General features: G+C 40.2%; 1 protein-coding gene across 9 annotated transcripts in view; it reads left to right on the forward strand.

The window, feature by feature from the left end:
• RIC3 (RIC3 acetylcholine receptor chaperone) overlaps nt 1–13,030 on the forward strand; it is a 56,887-nt gene that overhangs the window by 18,053 nt on the left and 25,804 nt on the right. For 8 of the 9 annotated variants that reach the window (XR_004436081.1, XR_004436080.1, XR_004436082.1 and 5 more), the window contains 3 exons: nt 7,708–7,934; nt 9,566–9,644; nt 10,470–10,563. Coding sequence is in view for 3 of the 9 variants with exons in the window: in XM_033206692.1 (XP_033062583.1) it covers nt 7,708–7,934; nt 9,566–9,644; nt 10,470–10,563 (400 nt within the window). In the remaining 6 variants the exon portion in view is untranslated. Of the gene's footprint in view, nt 1–7,707; nt 7,935–7,967; nt 9,090–9,565; nt 9,645–10,469; nt 10,564–13,030 lie in introns of those variants that run through there. The other variant, XR_004436085.1, reaches the window with a different exon arrangement.

A 13,030-nucleotide genomic window follows, 5' to 3' on the forward strand; every position in this document is an offset into this window, starting at 1 on the left:
TGTGGATATACTACATTTTATTTATCCATTCATCAGTTGATGGACATTTAAGATACTATGAATAATGCCACTGTGAACATTTGTGTACAAGTTTTTGTGTGAGTATATTCCTGGGTGTATACCTAAGTGGAATTTCTGGGTCATATGGTTCCTCTGTGTTTAACCTTTTGAGAAACCGCCAGACTGTTTTCCAAAGCAGCTGCACTGTTTTACGTTCCCACTAGCAGCGTATGAGAGTTCCTTTTTCTTTTTTTTTTTTTTTTTTTTTGAGGCAGAGTCTCGCTCTGTCGCCCAGACTGGAGTGCAGTGGCGCAATCTCGGCTCACTGCAAGCTCCGCCTCCCGGGTTCACGCCATTCTCCTGCCTCAGCCTCCCGAGTAGCTGGGACTACAGGCGCCCGCCACCTCGCCCGGCTAGTTTTTTGTATTTTTAGTAGAGACGGGGTTTCACCATGTTAGCCAGGATGGTCTCGATCTCCTGACCTCGTGATCCGCCCGTCTCGGCCTCCCAAAGTGCTGGGATTACAGGCTTGAGCCACCGCGCCCGGCCGAGTTCCTTTTTCTTTACATACCTCAAACACTTGCTATTATCTTTTTCGTTATAGCCATCCTAGTTAGTGTGAAGTGGTATCTCCTCGTGAGTTTAATTTGCATTTCCTTGGTGGTGAATGGTGTTAAGCATCCTTTTCTGTGCTTATTGGACATTTGTTTGTCTTCTTTGGAGAAATTTTTGGGACCTAGTCTCACTTCTGTCACCCAGGCTGGAGTACAATGGCGTGCGTGATCTCTGCTCATTGCATCCTCCGTCTCCTGGGTTCAAGCGATTCTCCTGCCTCAGCCTCCCAAGTAGCTGGAATTACAGGCATGCACCACCACGCCCAGCTAATTTTTTTGTATTTTTAGTAGAGACGAGGTTTCACCATGTTGGCCAGGCTGGTCTTGAACTCCTTACCTCAAATGATCTGCCCACCTCAGCCTCCCAAAGTGCTGGGATTACAAGCATGAGCCCCCGCACCTGGCCACAATTGCTCATTTTTACTTGGGTTATTTGTCTTTTTAATGTTGCATGGTAAGAATTCTTTATATATTTTGATACTAACCCTTTTCAGATGCATAATTAGCAAATATTTTCTCCCACTCAGTGTGTTGTCTTCACTTTCTTAATGGTGTCATTTGCAGCACCAGAGTTTTAAATTTTGATGACATCAACTTTGCCTACCTTTTGTTTTGTTGTTTGTGCTTTTGGTGTCCTTAGAAACCCCTAATCCACAGTCACAAAGATTTATGTCTATGTTTTCCTCTAAGATTTTAAAGTTTTAGCTCTTATAATTAGGTCTTTAATCGATTTTGAGTTAATTTTTGTATATGGTATGAGATGGGGTCCAATTTTCTTCTTTTACATGTGAATATCTAGCTGTCCCCACACTGTTTATTAAGACTGGATGACTTTTAAGGACCCCTTTGACTCTGAGGCTTTGTAGTACTTTGGTTTCTGTTATTGTCTAAACAGGTGGACAGTCAGGATTTCATGTTATGGCCATCCATTTCTCAAGAATATATTGTGTCTGAAAACAAGGATTGCCATTAGTTTATCTGTTTCCAGGCTTCTCAGTTGCCTTCAATTTTATCCTCCTCTGACTTTTATGATACTGGTTTGTTTCTAGTCATCTTTGGCTAGTGCATCTTTCTTTTCTTTCTCTTTTTTCCACATAAATACAATATTCTTCCAGCCTTTTGGTATTGGGAACCATTCACTCAATTTTAATTAGCTTTGTCATTTAGGTAGCTTAGAGTTTCCTCTTAAGCCTAAATGCAGTATAATAAAAAATTTTTTTTCTGTATTCCATCAACACCTGGAATATAATGTATGAAAAATATATATTCAATTGTTCCCTAACAGTAAGCCTTCCAAGTTTCTTTATTATCTTCTCTATCTTAAACTCTTGATCTTGGAGTTTTCTGACTCCTCCTTCATGAGCTCTATATTTTGTTCAGTGTTAAATGGCACTGATTACATGGTAATTAATAGACCTTGGACATGTTAACTTAAAAAATATGATTTATAAATTTAGAAGAGAAGAGGAGACTTTATTTCTTATAAAGGGTTACAACCTTCAGGGTGGCCATTCTGACAGGCTGGGAAGTGTAGCCTCCAGCCATAAGCAGAAACACACACTTGGAGGGATGGGCAAAGGGAACAGGAATTCATGCTGAGCAGGGTGGCCATATATACATATTCAATAAGCTGTTGGGGAAGTCATGCATATTTATGAAATGAGAAGCATGTCCTTCATGGGTCTCATACACACAAAATAGCAGTAATAGTGTGGTCAGAGAGTGGAGTTTTCAGCCCTCTGACATCAAAAGGTGAAGCAGAAGACATGAAAACCCTTACTGTGCATTCTCTGTAGACTAGCCAGAACCATTCTGTGGTTGGTAGTCTTTTATCAGGCAAAAAAGGAGGGACAGCATCAGGTGGTTGGTTGATAGCAGTGATGGAGTTTTTTGAAATGGCTGGTTTCTGTTTGGTAGTTAGGGAAGAAAGGCTAATAGTGGTTTGCGAAGGAAGGGGTATAATGAGGTGGGTTGGAATCCCCAATCCTATTGTAGCCAAGACTTTAGTTTTCAAGGTTACTCTGGGGTCCCCTTGGCCAAGAGGTGACCCATCAGTCAGTTAGTGGGCTTAGAATTTTATTTTCAGTTTATAGACCTATCCTTTCCTTTTTATAGTTCTAGCCACCACCTCAGAGATTTGCATCTCAGTGCTAAATTACTATAATAGCCTTTTTGATGTTTTCCCAGATCCTAGTTTCTGTCTTTATTAGGCCCTATATTCAGCTGCTAGATTAATACCCATCAAGTACTTCTCATCAGTGTTCACTGTATCAAATTTATATACCACACAAGTTAGCATTTTAACTCCTCCCCATCTTTACTTCTCCTTATCTCTTGTTACTTCCCTAAATGGGGCCAAACTAACTTGGTAGTAAGTCCTACTTAATGGTTTCTTTGTTCTCAATCTCATGTACACACTCTTTCCTCCTGGTGTGCTTTCGCTTCTCTCCTATTCTTTCCCTTCAGTGATTGACTCCATTTGACTCCTCTTTTTGTTATTTTTTATTTTTTTATTTTATTTATTTTTTTGAGAGAGTCTTGCTCTGTCACCCAGGCTGGAATGCAGTGGTGCGATCTTGGCTCACTGCAAGCTCCACCTCCCGGGTTCATGCCATTCTCCTGCCTCAGCCTCCCAAGTAGCTGGGACTACAGGCACCCACCACTAATCCTGGCTAATTTTTTTTTTTTTTGTATTTTTAGTAGAGACAGGGTTTCACTGTGTTAGCCAGGATGGTCTTGATCTCCTGACCTTGTGATCCGCCCACCTCAGCCTCCCAAAATGCTGGGATTACAGGCATGAGCCACCACGCCCAGCCAACTCCTCTTTTTTTAAAATAAATATTTTGCATCTTTTCAATACTTGAATATTTAGTTTATCTAGTAATAAGGTCCTTGACACCCTGCTGCTGCTGTTATTTATGTCTTTGTTTAAGATATTCTGGTTTTAAAGGCATTGTTCCATGTGGGAACTATTGTTTCTATTACCTTTATCGCTCTCTTCTTTTCTTGCATATGGCAGAATCTTGAACATAATAGGTATCCTATAAATCTTCCTGGCTGACAGATCTATAAAAGTTTTGGGGGAGATGTGTAATGTCATTCTTAAATTTTAGAGATGCAAAATAATGCTTTTTATATAATTACCTGTTTTTAATTTTTAATATTTTTGTTTTATATCAGATTTGAAGATAGTATTCTCAACACAGTAAGGTGAAGTTCCATAACATATTACTACAAATATTAGATCTAGTTTATTGAACATTAGCCACCTGATATATCAGATTCTCTCAAGAGAAAAGTTAGCTTCCTGAATGCTGACCAGGCATGCTTTTGAAGGTGCGTGATAGCCAAAGCCAGTACTCATCATTTGATATACTAAGATCCTTGAAAATTTAAAAGGGGCATAGTCACCAGCATCCAGAACAAAGGATTTCCTTATTTTACTGTCTAAAGATCTGCTTCTGTTGCTGACTACTCTTAAAAAGAAGTATTTATTTTCAAAATTTTCCATGTCACTTAAAGTCAATATTGAGAGGAAAAGGAGTATCACTGGAGTGGAGCTTGGCTGAGAAAGGATACAAGGCAGAAGGCAACTTCCAAGCCTGCCTGCCCACCCACCTTCTTTCTTACCTCAGGAGCAGAGTTGACTTTGAGAACTAAATTCTGATTTTTTAAATCTTACCCAAATTCGGCCAGGCGCAGTGGGCTCATGCCTGTAATCCCAGCACGTTGGGAGACCGAGGTGGGGGCAGATCATGAGGTCAGGAGATCGAGACCATCCTGGCCAACATGGTGAAACCCCGTTTCTACTAAAAACACAAAAATTTGTTGGACGTGGTGGTGCATGCCTGTAATCCCAGCTACTCGGGAGGCTGAGGCAGGAGAATCACTTGAACCAGGGAGTTGGAGGTTGCAATGAGCCAAGATCGTGCCACTCCAACCCGGTGACAGAGCAAGACTCCTGCTCAAAACAAACAAACAAACAAACAAACAAAAAATCTTACCCAAATTCCTACCTAAGGAATTTGGGCCTTGGGAGTCACACCCTACAAACTGTGAAGTCTCATCAGAGGGGTTTTACTTCACCCCATATAATCTAGCCCGCTTTCCCACCTGACTCTGGCATAACTTCACATAACAAATAAGAAAAGAAATAAAAATATTTTAACCACAAATATATTTCCTTGCCATATCTTGAAACTGCCCTGCGAGGTTGTCTCTTATGGGAAAGGTCTACATTCTATAGTGAATCTCCTTTCCACCCACTGTTTTTTCTTTCTTTCTTTTCAGACCCAGGAGATAATCAACTAAGGCACCCTTTTAAGTCTGATAAGTGTAAACACCCAAAATCTGAGACAGATCTCAGTTAATTTAGAAAGTTTATTTTGCCAAGGTTCAGGACGTGCGTCCATGATACGGCCTTAGGAAGTCCTGACGACATGTGCCCAAGGTGGTCAGGGCACAGCTTAGTTTTGTACATTTTAGGGAGACATGATACATCAGTCAGTATGTGTAAGAAATACATTGGTTTGGTCTGGAAAGGCAGGATAACTTGAAACAAAGGCAGGAAGACTTAAAGTGGTGAAGGGGCTTCCAGGTCACAAATAGGTGAGAGAGGAGTGGTTGCATTCTTTTGAATTTCTGATTAGCCTTTCCAAAGGAGGCAATCAGATATGCATCTATCTCAGTAAGCAGACAGATGACTTTGAACAGAAATGGGAGGCAGATTTGCGAGGACCAATTCCCTGCCTTGAAGGGGCCCATGATATTTTCCTTTCACATAAGAAACATTTCACAACCTACTCCCTCAGAAGTCTGCTCAGAGCTGCTTCTGCACAGTAAAACTTGGAAAAACTGGTTGCCACAACCCTTTATCTTAACCTAAACATTTCCTTTCTGTTGATCCCAGGTCTTTAGATAAACTCAACCAATTGTCAACCAGAAAATTTTAAAATCTACCTATAGGCTAGAAGCACCCCCCACCCCAGCCCATCCACCCTTCAAATTATCCTCCCTTTCTGGACCAAACCAATGTATTTGATTGAAGTCTCATGCCTCTCTAAAATGTATAAAACCAAGCTGCACCCTAACTGCCTTGGGCACCTGTTCTTAGGACCTCCTGAGGGCTGTGTCATGGGCCATGGTCACTCGTATTTAGCTCAGAGTAAGTCTCTTGAAATGTTTCAGAGTTTGACTCTTCATCGACAACTTAAAGACAGTTCTGAGTTTATAGCATTTTATTAACTTTGTTAGTACAAGTTACTTTCTTGTTTTATTCTTTTAGTCCTTTATCCTCAACCCACATTCCAGTTCCCTTTCCTGTTCATATGCACCTACTCTAATGTGTTTATGTCTTTATATCCACATTTGCTTGAAAGATATATAATATCATTATGTGTGTGTTTTCAACCTACATAATGGTATTTGCTTATTCTTAACCTAATGCTATGTTTTTTAAAGATGTATTCATGTTGCTGTAGGTATGTCTAAAGTGTGGTTTCCAAAGCTATGTAGAATTCCATATTTGTATTCACTCCATTTTGATTTTCCATTCTTCCAGTTAAGGAAATGAGTGTTAACTTCAAACTCCATACTACACTATTGTCACAGCAAATATTCTCACATAGGTCTATGAAGTCTGTAATTCACATATATATATAACCTTATTTGAGATTTTCTGTGGGATTTACTCACCAGAGTGGGATCATTGGATCACAGGGTGTGTATATACAGCCAGATCACTAGGCAGAATGTCTGTATCACTTACCCACAGTGCATGAGGATTAATGCCTCTCCACATCTTTGTCAATTTTGTTCATCAGATCCAACAATTTTTTTAATTTCTATTTTTAGAGTGTTATTTAGAGTGTTATTTATGCTCTCTAGTATTTTCTGTTCTGTAATGTTATCTCCCAGTGGTTTTTCATACAAGCCTGTTTATTTGGCCATTTGAAGATTCCTTTCTGGTAGCTGGTGTTTACTTTTGATTGCTCTTGATGGAGGAAAAAAAATGCAAGAAAATAGTTGTAACAATTCCCCTTGCCTCTGCCCTTCGCCCCTCCCTCCAATCCCTGCTCTTCCACTCACAAGATTGAGCCCCTTTTACACCCTGTTTGTGCTACATGAATCCTGTCTGCTTAGCTATAGCTGATTGGAAAGAGATGTATACCTACCCAAGCTGAGTACTTAAAGTCTTCCTCCAAGGAATTCGAAATTAGGATGTCTCAGCTAGGCTGTTGAAGAACATGCAGATTGAGGGGTGGGAGTGACCATCTTCCCCTGTGTTCACAAAGAAGCTAGAGAAATGGTCTGCAGAGAAGGAATAAAGAAGATGTGCACAGAAAAACAAAGAAAAAACCTTACGATCCCATAGAGAGGGAGAGAGATTGAGCTAGAATGTGAAAGTACCTGTCCTGGATCCTGACGGCTTTCCAGTTTCTAGTTCTCTTTTCTCCTGAGACTGCATTGTATTTTCTTATCTGTATTAGTTAGGGGTGGCTAACTGCTGTAACAAATAGATTCCACAGTGTGTAATGACCCTAACACAATAGAAGTTGATTTCTCACTCATACAGACAGATCCAGATGACTCTAAGTGAGGTGGCAGCAGTGGAGGGCTCTGTACTACGTAGTTATTTAGGTTAGTCCAGGTTGATGGAGGTTTTGCCGTTTTCTACCCATGGCTTCCAAGGTCCCCCTTGGTGTCAGCATCCATATGCTGCAGAAGAGTAATGATCATGGAGTTGAATAACAAGGGAGGTTTTATAGACCAGGCCTTGAACTAGCACAGTTATTCACATTCCTTGGCTGGAACTCAGTTACATGGGCATATTTAACTGTATGGGAGTCTGAAAAATGTGGTCTAGCTAAGGACCCAGAAGGATGAGAAAATGGGTTTGGTGAACAACTAGAGATGATCACATCATATTTAGGATCTGTGTGATACCTCTATATTCTTTTAATTAAGTTCCCTTTTTTTTTTCTTAAACTTAGTTTGAGTTGGCTTCTGTTATTTATACCTTAATGATTTGGTGTTTTCATGATAGCCATCTTTAAAGTAGTAAAGAGATAAAAACTGATGATTATTTTCTCAGGAAAATTGGGCCGATTTCCTCCTATGATGCATCATCACCAGGTACCCACAGGTGGCCAGACTCCTGGGGCTCGTTTCCAGAGGTCTCACCTTGCAGAGGCATTTGCAAAGGCCAAAGGATCAGGCGGAGGTGCTGGAGGAGGAGGTAGTGGAAGAGGCCTGATGGGGCAGATTATTCCAATCTACGGTTTTGGGATTTTTTTATATATACTGTACATTCTATTTAAGGTAAGTAGAATCATCCTAATCATATTACATCAATGAAAATATAATATGGCAATAAAAATCAGTCTACATTAAAACTTTTTACAGTTTATAAAATTATTTCAAGTCCATCATCTCTTTAAATCTTGCCTCCTCTTCGTGAGGTACTTAGGATAGCCATTATTTCAGTTTCACATAAGAAATATTTACTCAGTGTTTAAGTGTTTTGCCCCAGAATTCACAACTAACAAGGCAGAACTAGGACTTGAACCTGGATCTTTTGGTTCTTAATCCAGTGAGTGATACAATTCAAAGCAGTCCCCCACCAAAAAAAACAAAAACAAAAAACAAACAAAAAATTGAACATCTTTACAGGCCGAAAAGGAATAAAGATTTTCTAAGAAGAATGTATTGGGACTGGCACAGTGATTTCCAAATAGCCATTGTTAAGGCCGAATAACACACTTTATCCTCCTTTTTTCTCCACAGGAATATGAGATGCTGTTTTTAATATTATCTCCAACAATTCTTCTAAGACAGAACTGTCCATCCTGAAATTAAGCCTGATATTTCCTAGCTCTGGGGAGACATGGGTGTGGGTTCTTTAAAGCAGACCCTCAGTTAAGTTCCACCTCCAGGCAGGCCTTTGCAGGTCCCGGGCCCCTATACTGTGAAGTAGAGGCAGAAGCTTCACTTTGCCCTCCTGTCTAGAGTAAGCTTCAATAAGATGAGTTCTTTCTTGCCCAGGAATTCTGCAGGCAGTCTGAGTTGAGTCTGTGAGAATGCCTGTAGGGTGCCACACATCCATTTTAGATGAGCATGAGCAAGGAAGATGACCTGTAGGGAGATTTTTTCCTTGTGTTAGAAATGCTTGTTCCCTGGTGCCGTAAAGAAATAGCACTTGAACATAAATTTAATTTCCTCAGCAAGGCCATTTTTACTTTCTGCAGAAAGGTTACACTCACCAGCAGTTTTGCCATGAGAGTACACCGAACAAAGGAGACGGTCATTTATAACCTCATGAATCCACCTTACTGCTGTCCCCGGTTTCCATTGGTTGGAACGGGACCTCACATTCTGTATTTGTGCTGATTGGCTAGTGACTTAGAACTTTTTAAAAGAGGCAAAGGCAGAGGAGAACAAAGGAAGGAGGAAGTAACTTGTGGAATGCTGAAAAAGGTAAAAACACCTTCAAATAAGGATGAGGAACAGGCTATGACCTAATGCTTGCTTGGACCAGTATAAGCGTGCCAGGGCAAATATTTAGGCTAAATTGTAGGAGCTAAGAACATAAAGTACCGTGATTTCTTTATTGCAGCTAGCAGATATCTAAGCATGTTAGCACAGGTCCTTGAATACATTTTGCTTCTAAGAGAAGTTACTATTCCTAATTAGATGGGGAGGAAAGTCTCTTTGAAGAGGAACCTCTACTTTACTGTTTACACTTGTGCCTTGATAATTTTTTACTTGGAAACCTTCTCATCTTTTGGTGTGGTTTTTTTTTTTTTTTTTTTTTGAGATATTTCTCTAGTGTTGCTATTTGATTTCATTTCTGACTTGATTTTTGTTTCCCAACTTTTTTTTTTACTTGATATGAGGGTTTCTGTGACTTTGAGGTTCTGAGTTGCTGTTGCTATACCTCCTTCAATTCTCAGCTCTCAAAGGGGAAAACAACCGCAGAGGATGGTGGGAAATGCTCTACTGCCACACCTGGAAACACCCACAGGAAAATTAGTAAGTGCCCCTTCTCAGTATATTCACAGGTATTATTGAGTCAAACAGTTTTATAGCCACAGGGACAGTCTGTGGGTGTGTCTTAAAAGCATTTCTCAAAAGTTGCTCCAAAGTAATCTGATGCCATTTTTGCCTTAGTTCTGGGAATTCTCAAAAGTTTTTATATTGATGTTGGGGTTTTAAGGGAGGGATAGCTACAAAAAGTACAGAACCATCAGTTCACTTTTTTATGTATTAGCAAATTAATATTTCACATTTGGAATGAATTGCTTCTCATTTTCAGACTTCAAAATATGGGTAGCAGAGAGGAAAATGGAGGCAGAGAAATCATATCATTGCCAAAATCAGTTTTTAGATCTAGGGAAAGAGTTTAACACTTCTGACTCTTGAAACATGGCCATCAGATACTTATTACACAACTAGAATATTCTGTGTTCTCTGGGAAAATTAAATTTATACAACATGGCTCTTTCCTCAAAGAATCTATAGACTAGAATGTATGTCAGGAAAATAACCTATGAAAAATTTTCCACACACAAAAAAGAGACTTGGCAAAAGCATTGCAGGAAATCATGTTTATCTGGGCTGTAACTGCTTTTTGGATTTACTTCTGGATTTTCTATGAAACTAAATATCCCAGTCACACTTTGCATCCTTTTTGGAAATCTTAAATATTCACAGAATCCTTCAATAAAACTGCTGTGTTCTTCAATGAGATAGTAATGGGAAGTGCAACAGTACGATAGTTTTTTAAAAAATTGTGGTCTCTTTAACAGGTTTAGGGAGTTGTCTGTGATGGTTCTTAGACTGTTGCTTATTTTTCAGCCAGTTTTGAGCTTGCTCAACTGCAAGAAAAACTGAAAGAGACAGAAGCAGCCATGGAAAAATTAATCAACAGAGTGGGACCTAATGGTGAGAGGTAGGTTTTCATGTAACAGGACTCAGACTATTCTCATTTAGAAAATCAATTCAGGCTGGGAGCGGTGGCTGAGGCCTGGAATCCCACTTCGGGAGGCCGAGGTGGGTGGATCATCTGAGGTCAGGAGTTTGAGACCATCCTGACCAACATGATGAAACCGTTTCTACTGAAAATACAAAATTAGCCAGGCATGGTGGTGCACACCTGTAATCCCAGCTACTTGAGCGGCTGAGGCAGGAGAATCGCTTGAACTTGGGAGGCAGAGGTTGCAGTGAACCGAGATTGTGCCCTTGCACCCTAGCCTGGGCAACAAGAGCAAAATTCTGTCTCAAAAAAAGAAAAGAAAATTCAAAATTATGCTTTTTTTGGATAAATAGACCACTTATTTTCATTTTATATACTGTCAGTTTTTAAATTGTGAATGTGTCATTTACGTATTCTTTATCATTTAACATTTTTCATTCACACACTGTCAAGCAATCTTAGTTTTCAAAAGTTTAGTGTTGTGCAAATTATTGTGAAAGTGAATAAATTTGTGAGTAACTCCTATGGGGTGAAATAACTAGGATTTAAGAAAGAAACTTTCCTAGCTGTCTAAAATAGGTATAATTTTAAGTAAAACCAGGTTATTGAACATGATGCTTTCTACTTGAGACAAAATGAGAGAAGAGAGCTAGTGTGATCACATTAGGCATTCGTGTTTGTGTCAACTGCGCCAGCACAGACTTAGACATGTAAATTAGATGTTAAGAGCCAAACTAGCCATTTAGAATGTCCCAAAGGGAAGATACTCCTCTTGCTACTAGGGTGGCTGAGGATCTGAAAAGATGGCTTCAGGACGTTGATAGAAGTGGACAACCACCAAGAAAACGTGGATGTAGAAAGGCCAGGAAAAAAAAACCAGAATGTAAGATTGAGGACAAAGAGGGATTCAGTTTCAGCTAGGTCTTCTGGCAAGGATGGAGGGAGAATGTTAGGGTGAGTGGCAGAATCCCGTGCAGAAGGAAGTGTTGAAATGTCCCTCCTGCATCTTTGTGGGCACACTGTGTACTTTTTGCCCCAAGAAATTCGTTGCTCTATCTTAGCCTGTATTTGCCATCCTTTATAGTGCTAGTACCCTGTGCCCTTTCTGTGTTCACTGGCTTCAGCCTTGCCTCTGTTTGGCTGGATACAAGAGAGTGGGTATCCTCAGATTGCAGCCTCCTGACGTGGCATTTCCCTGCAACATCTGCAGTGCTGTTGAAATGACATTCATGAGGATGAACCTTGCCTGTGTGGGCCCAGGAGCTTTGACCTTCTTTTTATCTGGAAAGCAGAGTTACTATCTGGAATGTTTCTCAAAGTTGTATAGATACATGAATATATCTTTGTGAGTGTATAATAATAATTGATATTTATCGAACACTTACTAAGGACCACACTCTGAACTAAATGCTTTGTGTACATTATCTAACATATGACTATTTGTATGAGTGTGACTAAACCAATTTGTGCAATTATACTTTTCTGGCCTTTTCTGCCCTAACCATGTAGCTGCCACCTACAGTCTGGGTGGAGAACTACCCAGGCTATTATAGACAGTTAGGTCTGAAAAAATATCTGTACACTCACCTGGGCCATTGGAAACCCCAGGCCACACCTAAGGGTCTTGAAAACCGTAGATGAATACCCGTGGGCAGGACCTCTCACTTGGGAGACCCAACTCCTGGAGCTTGGGGTAAGAGACCACATGAAGATATTTTCTCATTTTTATTTATTGTTGAGTAACAGACTCCCTTAACTCAAATTACTCTACCATTCAACCCATGTGCATGATCTATCTATAGCCCAAGCCAGGGATGCAATATTATAACCTCTAACTACTGTCTGTCCTCTTCATGCCAGATTTACATCTCCTTGTTGTACTACATCTGGAGTTGTACTGTCTCATTTCAGGGGCCACAGGTCCTAGCCCAAAATGTTTACTTTTTGTAAGATGCTGAGGTGTGGACTCTGTGGGAACATATTGATTGAAGCCTGCAGCATGGCAAAGATTGTGTAAAACTTTTTCCACCCTGCCTCTTTGGAACTGGGGAGCAACTGTCTTCCCACTGGAGAGAGCATGGCTTCTGGCTCTTTACCACATCTCTCATTTTTTAGTTCTAAGATGTGATTTTTCTCTCTGACACTCCTTAATCCAACATCTTTTATCCTTACAGGTAGGCCCTATGGGACTTATGCCCTAAAAACTGTAAGGGCTAAGCAGCCCATATGTTTGTATGTTTTCTGTTGGTATAACTGAATGCCACAGACTGTGTAATTTATAAAGAATGGAGGTTTATTTAGCTCACGGTTCTGGAGGCTGTGAAGTCCAAGGTTTACAGGAGGTATCTGGTGAGGGTCTTCTTGCTGCATCATCGTATGATGGAAAGGCAGAAGGGCAAGCAAGCACATGCAAAAGAGGGAGGCACCAGAGGCCAGCCCCACT

The sequence above is a fragment of the Trachypithecus francoisi genome, unplaced genomic scaffold (genome assembly GCF_009764315.1).
Source record: "Trachypithecus francoisi isolate TF-2019V2 unplaced genomic scaffold, Tfra_2.0 Lachesis_group8, whole genome shotgun sequence".
Classification (NCBI taxonomy): Eukaryota; Metazoa; Chordata; class Mammalia; order Primates; family Cercopithecidae; genus Trachypithecus; species Trachypithecus francoisi.